This window comes from Mobula hypostoma, chromosome 22 (genome assembly GCF_963921235.1).
Source record: "Mobula hypostoma chromosome 22, sMobHyp1.1, whole genome shotgun sequence".
Classification (NCBI taxonomy): domain Eukaryota; kingdom Metazoa; phylum Chordata; class Chondrichthyes; order Myliobatiformes; family Myliobatidae; genus Mobula; species Mobula hypostoma.
In genome coordinates this window covers 17,636,907-17,648,963 of record NC_086118.1, presented here as the reverse complement: position 1 = coordinate 17,648,963, position 12,057 = coordinate 17,636,907, and the positions used below count along the sequence as shown (strand labels likewise).

The window sequence follows — 12,057 nt, the reverse complement described above, 5'->3', positions numbered from 1 at the left end:
TCCCACAAGGATCTGTTCTGGGACCTCTACTTTTCGTGATTTTTATTAACGACCTGGATGTGGGGGTAGAAGGGTGGGTTGGCAAGTTTGCAGATGACACAAAGGTTGGTGGTGTTGTAGATGGTGTAGAGGATTGTCAAAGATTGCAGAGAGACATTGATATGATGCAGAAGTGGGCTGAGAAGTGGCAGATGGAGTTCAACCCGGAGAAGTGTGAGGTGGTACACTTTGGAAGGATAAACTCCAAGGCAGAGTACAAAGTAAATGGCAGGATACTTGGTAGTGTGGAGGAGAAGAGGGATCTGGGAGTACGTGTCCACATATCCTTGAAAGTTGCCTCACAGGTAGTTAGGGTAGTTAAGAAAGCTTATGGAGTGTTAGCTTTCATAAGTCGAGGGATAGAGTTTAAGAGTCGCAGCGTAATGTTGCAGCTCTATAAAACTCTGGTTAGGCCACACCTGGAGTACTGTGTCCAGTTCTGGTCACCTCACTATAGGAAGGATGTGGAAGCATTGGAAAGGGTACAGAGGAGATTTACCAGGATGCTGCCTGGTTTAGAGAGTATACATCATGATCAGAGATTAACGGAGCTAGGGCTTTACTCTCTGGAGAGGAGGCGGCTGAGAGGAGACATGATAGAGGTATATAAGATATTAAGAGGAATAGATAGAGTGGACAGCCAGCGCCTCTTTCCCAGGGCACCACTGCTCAATACAAGAGGACATGGCTTTAAGGTAAGGGGTGGGAAGTTCAAGGAGGATATTAGAGGAAGTTTTTTTTTTACTCAGAGAATTGGTGGTGCATGGAAATGCACTGCCTGAATCAGTGGTGGAGGCAGATACACTAGTGAAATTTAAGAGACTACTAGACAGGTATATGGAGGAATTTAAGGTGGGGGAGTTATATGGATGGCAGGGTTTAAGGGTCGGCACAACATGGTGGGCCGAAGGGCCTGTACTATGCTGTACTATTCTATGTTCTATGTTCTCTGTCTTTCTCAGTGAAGAATAACGCAAAGTACTTATTGTTTGTCCACCATTTCTTTGCACCTGGGGCACAATAGAGAAGATGGCCAAGGACAGACTGAGATGGAGGATCTTCATTGCTGCCTGAAGCACCATCAGCATAACAAGCAAGAAGTATATCACTGCAAACTGATGGCCGTCGGAAAGCAAAGGAACTATGCAACAATTTCACCATGATTCAGAATTAGTCATTTTGTCTTGGTAAATACAGAAGATAATTGCCAAACTCTCCTCTGCATATAGGACGCTTGTTAATATTTTAACATATCAAATGCAAAGAAATTATATCTATGCCTAAAGATGCAAATTTCTCACCATGTCCAAGCTTCTTTCAAAGAATATTACCTGTTTTTCCAGAACTCCAGTTCCACATTTGGGTTGGGATTGTGGCCAGCAAGCAAAGGTTCAGATGAGTCCCTCTTAAGCACCTCATTGACCTGGTGGCTCCAATCAATTATAATCGATTCTACAACATGTGCAATTCCTTTATCTACATTATCACCACTGCAGGAAGATCAGAGACATGTATTAAATATAATTTTGCTTTCCACCTATTATCCCAAAACTGGATTTTTCAGCTGGTGAAAATACAGCCAGATCAGAGACAAGGTGGTCTTGTCTATCTCCTGCCCCTAGGATAGATTACAAATCTCATTTAATTTTTTTTTATTACAGGCTTCCGATACCATGCTTAGTTAGACATACTGGAATAATTTTATGTTTTAGGCCATTTGGACAAAGAGTCTGCCTCATTTAATTGTAGCCTCTCTAACTGGAGGCCTGTGACTAATGGTGTGCCACAGGGACCGGTGCTGAATCTGTTGTTGTTTATCATCTATATCAATGACCTGGATAATAATATCGTAAAATGGATCAGCAAATTTGCGATGACACCAAGATTGGGGGTGTAGTGGACAGCGAGGAAGACTGCAAAGCTTGCAGCGGGTTCTTTTCCAGAACTGTTTGGCTGTGAATGAAGATGCACCCAAACAAATACAGCTAAGATCAGATATCCTGATACAAGGTTTCAACTTAAAAAGTTGACAATTCCTTTCCTCCTACAAATACTGCTCAACCTGCTGAGTTCCTGCAGCAGATTGTTCCTTGCCATCTCAGCTAAAATTAAGGATGCTCTGAAGGACATTTCAAATCTGCATAACCTCATTCTATCATAACCTGAACAAATGAATCAAGACAGGAGAATGTGAAGTAGAACTACTTGCTCAGAAACGTATTTTATGAATACATGGTATTGCGATCTTAACTTTTGGCAACAAAGGCTATTTTAAATGATATATATTCGTAATGGCATCAAAGTCTTCTAATTCATCTTCAGCAGAAGCACTAAGAAGACACAGCACATTCACCCTAAAGAGTAGAGTAAATGGATGGAGCATCTCTGTAAGTTTAGAAATGCCAGGCTGATGATAGCAGGGAAGAACGCCTGCCTGACCTTATTTTCCACTGAGGTTACAACATAGTGTGTCCAGGAATATTTTGACGTAATACTTCATGAGGTGGCATTGATAGGTAGGTCAGGATAAGCAGAGTCTAATTAGAAACTTTATTAAAGGGGAAAGGAAGGTGATCTAGCCTGAACCTGACTTATTTTCAGAAAAATTTTGGGAGATGCCAAAAAGGAGGTGAATCAATTAAAGCTGAGAAAGGGAAACCATCTACAAAGGAAAGTGGATTTTTATTCAGAAAGAAACATTCTTAGAAATGTCCTTACTTTTTGTGCAAAACAGTAGCAGCTTTCTCTGCTCCTGCTGGCAGAGGCAGCAGAGTTTTTCCCTGCACTTGCCCCATGATGACAAAGATTTTGCTCCTCAGGTTGTGGACATGGCGCACGACATCTTGGGACACAACCTGTGGCCACTGGTTGTGATTCCTTCTATTGGCCAAAACCGGCACTACCACCTAGGGAGAACAATGGACAGCACTGAGTTGTGCAAAGCATCATCCACACTATCAAATGTATTTAGATTTGTATACATTTCCACCATTCATTCTTAATAAGCTGTGTACCAAGCTTTGAAATTAATAGTCACTCCACCTCCTGGCACAAAGATACATCTTTCCAACAAACTTTCTGCTCTACCCATCACTACCTCCCAATTCTCAGGTTCCCTTGTCCCAGTATTGCCTTTCACTCTGTACAGCTATGAGCATTTCTGCACCCGAACCACAAATACAAGTTTCTGATCATACTTTTGATCAGATGCCCACTGGCAGTGGAAAACAGTCACAAGATTAAATGCTACCTTGGTGCAAACATAAAACCCAGAAATCCATCAAAAGATAACTAAGATGGTGGTGCACTCAGAGGAAATGGCTTCTATGGGGTCAAGCAAAAGTGTTACTGTCTTTTTTGAATGTATTTTTTTTATGATCACAAGATCCTGCTAGATATTAAGAACTTAAAGGAAATCAGGACTACCCCATCAGTGAGCTGCTCGTTAGTGGGGAAACTGAAGGAGCTGGTCTCGACGTCAATCCTGCTGCTGCCTACATCAGAGAGGCGACAGTGTGTAGTTTAACAGTGAGTGATCATTTTAGTTGCTTTTCTTGTGATCTTGTCGGATACTGGTGGCGTGGAATGCTGCAAGTCCAGTTCTTTGGATTATTGGCGAATGGTGAGGGAGCTGTGTGGCCTTGGTCATAGCGAGGACTGGGCCCCAAGCTGTGGTGCTGCCGCCCAGATGTGGTGTGGCATGGCATCCGTGCTCTATATTTTACTGCTACATTATATGTGCTAGCTCATATGTGCTATATGTACCTTGTGTCATGTATGACTGTTAGTACTGGGTTTTGCACCTTGGACTCAGAGTAACTCTGTTTCATTCGGCTGCATTCATGGGTATCCATGAATGGTTCAATGTCAATCAAACTTGAATTTGAATTTAAAAAAAAAAGAAATACTGAATGTCGACAGTATTGTCAACAGTTTTGGGCCCCATATCTCAGAAAGGATTGGTTGTCATTTGAGAGAGTCCAGAGGCCGTTCACAAGGATGATTCCAGGAATGAAGTGGTTAACATAGGAGCAGTGTTTGGAAGCTTTGGGCCTGCACCCAATGGAACTTAAAAGAATGCATGGGGATCTCATTGAAACCTACCGAATGTTGAATGGACAGCATGCTTCCTATGGTGGGGGTATCCAGAATTAGATGGCACAACCTCAAAATTGAGGGATGACAGAGGTAAGGAGGATTTTTCTTTTTAGCCAGGGAGTAGTGAACCTGTGGAATACTTTGCCACAGACTGCAGAGGAGGCTAAGTCCATGGGCACATTTAAGGCAGAAGTTGATAGTTTCCTGATCGGTCAGGGCATCAAAGAATATGGCGAGAAGGCAGGTGTATGGGGTTGGGATCCGGGATCTGCCATGATGAAATGGTGGAGCAGACACGATAGGCTGAATGGCCTAATTCTGCTCCTACATCTCATGTCTTTTGGACTCAACAAAGACCTGTGATGCATAAACACACTTGGGCAGTTGTGTAAACCTGAACCCCAGCTAAATCTAACACATCATCCCAAGCACAAAGGAACAATGTCAATTTCTGGTGGATTCTCCTGGTATCACCGTGGCTCTCGTTTATATCTGTATTAGAGTATTAAATCAATAGATGAACTACATGCGCCATTAAAAAGATCGGTAGTATTTTGATTTATCACAATTTATCGGAATTTCCTTTCAATCCTACAGTCAATGCAATAATAAGCTTCCCCATTAAATGTAAACAAAGGCATATTGAAGTTTTACAAGTAATTCACACAAATAAAGTTGTTAAATTCCCTATAAGACAATATATTAACACCTTGGGTCAGAACAAGAACTCGGGGAAGACCAGTTAAATGCTTTCATTGGCTTCTGAAACATGAATGTATAATTAGTCTTTCTTATCATGATAAAATAAGCAATGGTCCTCCTAACAGTCTATCCATGACCATAATCTGGCTTGTTGCTTGAACTTTGCATTCTATGGCTTCTGGTCACGAGCCTTTTGAGCAATATGATTGCAGCCAAAGTTTACAAGGCAACTATTACAATACAGTCAAAGCAGCAGCCTTTTCCAAGGTACTAGCTTAGCAACGGAGAACAAAGGTAACAACTCCTTTTATCATAATAAATACACTATCATATAAACTCTCACTAAGCACTCAATAGATGTATAATGAGTAATTACACCTGGTATATAACTCTATCCCGTCTTCCAAAAATCCTTTGTTCCTCATCACAAATAAAGTTCACCAGAACTATGGATATCTTAATACACAATTTACCAAGCAATAAGTTTCAAAACAAACTGGCAGCTATCCAGTTCTTCTGTTGGTTTAAAACTCTTCACGCAGTAACATCATGACTAATTTTAAATCCACCTATCCTAAACAAGACAGATCAGCTTGTTGAGTGGCAAGAGCAAGGGATTGTGGACTTCAGGAAGAAAATGTCAGGTGAACATACACTAGTCCTCATTGAGAGGTCAGCAGTGGAGAGGGTGAGCAGCTTCAAACTCCAGGGAACTAACATCTCAGAAGATCTATTCTGGCCCCAATATATTGATACAAGCACGAAGGCAGCAAGACAATGGCTATCGTTCATTAGGAGTTTGAGGAGATTTGCCATGTCAGCAAAGGCACTTGCAAATTTCCACAGATATATGATGGTGAACATTCTGACTAGCTGATTCACCACCTGGTATAGAAATTCCAATGTGCAGGATCAAAAGGAGCTGTAGAGCGTTGCCAAAAATAATGATTGTCCCAACCAATGACAACATCTTCAAAAGTGGCGCCTCAAGGAGGCAGAATCTGTAATTAAGGACCCTCACCATCTAGGACATGTCCCCATCTCACTACAGATTGAGCATCCATCATCCAAAATACTCGGGGCCGGAAGCATTTTGGATTTTGGAATATTTGTATCTAACATTGGGGAAGAGGTACAGGAACCTGAAGGCCTACACTCAATGTTTGAGAAACAACATTTCCCCTCTGTCATCAGAATTCTGAATGGTACATGAACACTACCTCACCATTCTTCTTTCGCACTATTTATTTTGTATTGTAACTTACAGTAATTTGTATGTTTTGCACAGTACTGCTACCACAAGCAACATATTTGACAACATACAGTATGTCAGTGATAATAAACCGATTCTGAACATTTTATTCCCATTGTTTTTTTTGTGGCGCTCGTTCGGTTAGGGTGATGTTGCAACCCAGTCGTCTATGTGATATGCAAGCCAGGGCAGTCAATATTGAGAGCAAGCTATTACCCGTGTAGCACGCTGACGAATCCAAAGAATGGCAGAAACCGATACAGTTCGGTGCCAGCTGCATCGCAGGAGTTGCCATCAGCATTGAACTCAACATGAAACCACCATAGGGACTACAGCTCTGGATTTTTCCTGAGGGTTTACTCCCAAATCCTGCCCCATGAGTGTGTATAGCCACAAGGCAGCGGAGGTTTGAGATCAAAGTTTTTCTTCTTCTAGGTGAGCTGCCAACCATGGCTGCCCAGGCCCATCTGCCCAAGGTAGTGAGATTTCTACCATCCACACAATGTTATCAACTTTTCTGGTAATTTATTAGTCAATATCACTCAAAGGTTATTGTCAGATGCACAAATACATGTCGCTCGGTTGCAATAAGAACTTTACTAGCAGTGGCATCAGAAACACATAGCAACATTCACAAGGAAAGCATAAATTATACACATTTTTTTACAACAAAGAACATAAAAAAAAACAAACAAATTCATTTTCCTGCAAACTGATCAAAGTTGTCATGGTTCCACTAAACTGTAGTTCTCCCTGCAGCTAAATACCTTTGTAGTACTTAAGCAAGAAATAAAAATACCACAGAAGTCTAAAGTGTAAGAAGGAAATAAAGTACTGACGGTCCCTGAAGGAACTCCAACATACTATTAAGACAAACCAAAAGGACTGACAGAGTCTGCTTTTTCTCATCAAGCACAAATGCTCAATTTTTCCTCTGGTTTGCCCCTCCTTCCTCATTTTTCTCAACTGCTAATGGTTGCACAGGCAGTGCCTCCACTCGAGAATGACTTGGTTTCTCTCCCGTTCCATTAATCCTCAGGTAGCTAATCAGGCTGATGTAGCGCCTGCAGATTGCCACTGGTGAAGGACTTGACGATGCAGGTAATGTTGGAGGTGGTGCTCTCCTTCCTCTGCTTACACAGAGCTTCCGACTTTCAAGACCATTCAAATGCTCCCAAGTCTACTTTGAGCAGCCATGGGTCAGGCATTTCCACATATCTGTGGGAGTGTTACATTTTTCAAGGAGATCTCTTGCTCTCTGGATAACCACTTGCTCTGACTGAACGTGTGGAGTGTTTGTTTCAGGATTCCAGTACTAGGACTGGGCAAAATTAATGAAAAATGGTCTGCTTATAGGAGTCAATTGAGTATAATTAAAACCTCATTGTTGGGGATTTTGGTAGTCAAAGAAAGGATATTGACACTGATTCCGTTATTCTGGATTTGGAGCATTCTTCAGACAAGCAATGGTGGTATATTTCCAGCAGCCTGACAATCCTGCTACTGGGTATCTCAAACTCAGAAATATCCAGAAAGGTTGAGATCGCCACTGTCTACTACACCATGAACTATATGCGAGGAATGAAGTCCTGTTGTTCTGGGGTGATGACACAACCTTGTTTAACGCAAGTCTGTGCTGTGATTGCATCTGTTGTGAATCCTTTGGATAAGATCACAGCCTACAAGACAGAACTGTAGCAGATGAAATTTGGTAACAAACATTTCCAGTGATATTTAAGAAGAATGCTGTCAGTTAACCCCAAATAATAGAGGCAAGGCTTATAGAACATCAAAAAACCCATGGACAGTGATTAGTGCTGTTCTCAGCACATTCCTTGGAGTTGATGCAAAATGAATATCACATCCACTGTGCCTGTGAATGCGAAATCCATACATCAGTTTGGGGAACAGCTCTTTGATCACAAGAAAAAAGAAAATGAAAGCATTCTTGGTAATGATTTTCATTGTGGCAGACACTGGGCTGTGTTCACTGCAAATGGATTTCTCATCATCCCTGACAATGCTCATGGCTAGAGCAGGACATCCTATTATCAGGTCACAGTCATCACATAGATAACCAGTTACCCAAATTACTTTTACCAATACAACTAACAAAAGGAATACAATTATGCATCAGCAATAAGACTTCTATATTTCCTATGTTGGGAAAAAAGGTTAGGAAGGACAAATAAAATTCACATCTCTCATGATAATGCTCAAGAGCTAAGAGCTCCTCCATCCAGCAGTAATGCTCAAAGCATTAGTAAAATAACATCCTTTTTGATAGCTTTTCTCCTCAGTTACATATTTCTTCTTAGGCAGAGATGTGTGGGCGCATCCTGTCAAAACAACAGGTAACTTCGTTTCCGGCAGATTTTGAATTTACATCCGCTGCACTAGAATTTCAGATCTGGTTTCTTTTTAGCACTCCCTCAGGATTAAAGATGACTTACTTCGGCTGCAGTTATGTGTGTTCTGTGGTGACTAATGAGGGATCCACAGGCAATACCATTAATGGGGAAGGTAGTGCTGAGGGGAGGATGAAAGATCTCAATCCAAATTATAGACTTTTGGTTTCCTTTTGCAGGTGCTGCCTGATCTGCTGAGTCCCTCCAGCATCTTGTTTGTTGCTCCAGATTCCAGCATTTTAAGTCTCTTATGTTTCAAAGTTTATAGGGACCCTAGATGCACATTAATTTGATCAGGAACATACTACCCCACATAGGACAAAAATGCAAGCTAACTTAATGTAGACTTCCTGCAACTTCATGAAGTCTGGCTGATGTTTTACTTATTTACAATATTCATTATCTAGTCTGCTGGGGACAATTGTAAAATATTCCTCTCCCTAAATTTTCTTTATCACTCCATTAAAAGTAATGATATAATGTTCAATCTTTATAAAGCACTGGTGAGGCATCACTTGGAGTATTGTGAGCCCCTTATCTTCGAAAGGATGTGCTGAAACTGGAGAGGATGCAAAGGAGATTCATGAACTGATTCCAGGTTTAAATGGCCAGCATCTGACGGCTCTGGGCCTGTGTTCACTGCAATTCAGAAGAAGGAGGGGTGACTTCATTGAAACCTATTGAATGGTGAAAGCCTTGATAGAGTGGAGAAGATGTTTCCAATGGAGGGAGTGTCTAAGGCCAGAGGACACAACTCAGAGTAGAGGGGCATCCTTTCAGAACAAAGATGAGGAGGAATTTCTTTAGCTACAGCGGTGAATGTGTGTAATTTGTTGCCACGGGCAGCTGCGGAAGTTAAGTCTGAGGAATAAGGCAGAGGTTGCTAGATTTTTGTTTGGTTAGCATATGATGGGATATGGGGAGAATGTAGGAGATTGCGGCTGAGAGGAAAAATGGATCAGTCATGATGAAAGGGCGAAGCAGATTCAATAGGTCAAATGGCCTAATTCTGCTCCTATGTCTTACAGTCTTGTGGTCTAAAATATCATGGTACAGACATGACGAATCCTACTGAGGCTGAGGTACATAATTACTGATGTAATCTGGGGTCATCGGGTGTTTTGGGTCTTTCACCATCAGACACTCTCGCCCAGGTGACCCAGCCAGAGTTGATCAGGCCCCGGTTTGTGTCCTAGCAGCATTGGTCCACAGGTCACACCCCTTGAACCATAACTAAACAGAGGCTCACTCTGCAGCCTCTGTGACAGTTCTGATGGCTCTTTACATGTCTGCAAGCTCATCTGCAGAGGGGATCACAGACAAATTTAAAATCTGCATTCTGGACTTTAGTATTACAGGTGGAACCACTGCATAGTACTCAAATTAATACTAAATTAATCATCTCCTTTGGCTCAAGAAACAAGACTTTAAAAAGATTACAGATTCTATTGATGGGTTAGAATGGTGTATTAATTTATCAGATGAAATACATACAAATTCTTGATGACACTAGTTGGTATAAAATGTTCACACAGAACATTCTTCTCCATGTTACAGTTTCAGTGGGGGGGGGGCGGGTGGAATGAGCAGGATGTCAATCCAAAACACTACCTGAATTTCCAAATGTGAACAAAAGCAGAATTTGTCATGATTTGTCACATGCTTTTTCTACTTCTGGAAACGTAGAAAGCAACAGAATGCTCCACATAAACTTCAACTGGAAACAAAATCTGATCTATTGTACCTGCATAAATCAGAGAACTTGAAACAGCACAGAACAGCTCTCAGATGATCTTAATGAGTTTATCTAAGTAAATACAATTCATTTTACCATTAATCGAGGCTTTTGCATTCTTTCTACCAACTGTTTTTCATATCAACATTGCAAATCATGAGATATTATTAAATAATTGACTGTGTAGACATGTCAGGACACTATCAAACACCAATATTACACTATTTACATGTTAAATCAATCAGATAATACTCAACGCAGACAGTGTATTTAAGAAAGCAGTGCAATACGGACCTGAAGATCCAAACAGTAGAGTTGAGTTGAATTAGAAAAAATGCAAAAAACTACAAATATGAAAAATACCAGAGGAGCAAAGAATGACTTACTTAGCATTTTGTGTTTGCTCTACCACTGATTAGCATCATCAGAATCAGGCTTAATATCGCCTGCCTATGTCCTGAAATTTGTTAACTTTGCAGCAGCAGTACAGGATAATATAGGAAAAAAACGGAATTACGGTAAATAGATATTAAATGGCTAAATTATATCTAACTGAAAAATTTGTAGATATTTAAATGAAAATCAATCAAATAGAGCAGATTCTGAATATCTAACATCAATATGAAACACTCAACAGGTAAGATAACATCTATGGTAAAATAAATTAAGGTTCTTGATTGGACATGCATCAAAGGTTACAGGGAGAAGGCCATGAACTGAGGTTGAGGCGGAGATAGAGGAAAAAAAAGGATCAGCCATGATTGAATGGCGGAGCAGACTCGATGGGCCAGATGGCCTAATTCTGCTCCTATGTCTTATGGTCTATAAACAGAGTTAGCATTTCAGGTCAGATATCCTTCACCAGAATTTTAACCTGTAACATTTGTTCACAAGCTGCCTGACACCGGACCTGCTGATTTCTTCCAGCATTTTCCGTTTTAATGGTCGTTTTGAAACCTCAGCTGTCCATTTCCTCACTATCGGGTAATCTTACACTCCGCAATTTTTAATGTGCTTTTCCCCCCAGTTGAATATGGTAGCCAGTAAGATATACGTATTATAGTGAAACCTGTACATAAGAAAAAGGAATAAAGGAAACAGAACCAAGCAATCAGGTGAGTTTCAGGGGAGGCGCCAGTGAGTGTAGGAGCGAGTTTTCAGGCAGAATGGGATGTGAAAACCTCTAGGTTCAGAGGAAGCCCGATAATCAGTTCCCAGTAACCCAGATACTGAACCAACGGGATTTCTATACTGTTGGACAGCGGGATCGCCGAGTTCTTAAAAAAGTAAAATGCCTCCACAGCCCTTTCGCGAAGAGAATTCAAAAGCGCACAACCCTCAAAGGTAAACAATTCCCTTCAACCTGGCTTAATGGGACGACCCCAGTTGTGAACTCTGCCACAAAAGGAAGCATTGTGTCCTGGGCTACAGTGGCAGGCCTTTCCTCTTTCCACTCGTGGTTGTTTTAGACTTACCTCGTCGACCAGAGCTGAGAACTGTTCGAGAGGACTGGAAGCCAGGTCGCCAAACACCAAGTTCGTCTTCATGGAGTCCGTGTTCAGCTTGTCCTTGCGGCGCTTGACGAAGAAGACGGCTTTGTTCTTGCTAACGTTAGGGAAGTCTAGGCTGGGCATTAGCAGGCCGGCCTGGCTGAGGGAGACCACAAGGACCAGCCGCTCGCTGCTGTCCAGGAACTCCTGGATCGTCAGCCGGTACTCCTCTGTGCCCACACACTTCTGCCAGCGATCAGCCTTAAGCTTCATGGTCTTCAGCACATAGTCCTGCAGGAAGTCCCACCGCTTATCGGAGCTGCTCTCCCCCAT

At 41.6% G+C, this 12,057-nt stretch overlaps 1 protein-coding gene across 1 annotated transcript in view; it reads right to left on the bottom strand.

Annotated features, from left to right (window-relative positions):
• Nucleotides 1-12,057, bottom strand: part of dnah9 (dynein, axonemal, heavy chain 9) — a 585,611-nt gene extending 573,554 nt beyond the window's left edge. Inside the window, exons 1-3 of the mRNA XM_063074264.1 lie at nt 11,710-12,057; nt 2,758-2,945; nt 1,371-1,529 (exon numbers count right to left, since the gene is read on the bottom strand). Coding sequence (XP_062930334.1) covers nt 1,371-1,529; nt 2,758-2,945; nt 11,710-12,057 — 695 coding nt within the window. The remainder of the gene's footprint in view (nt 1-1,370; nt 1,530-2,757; nt 2,946-11,709) is intronic.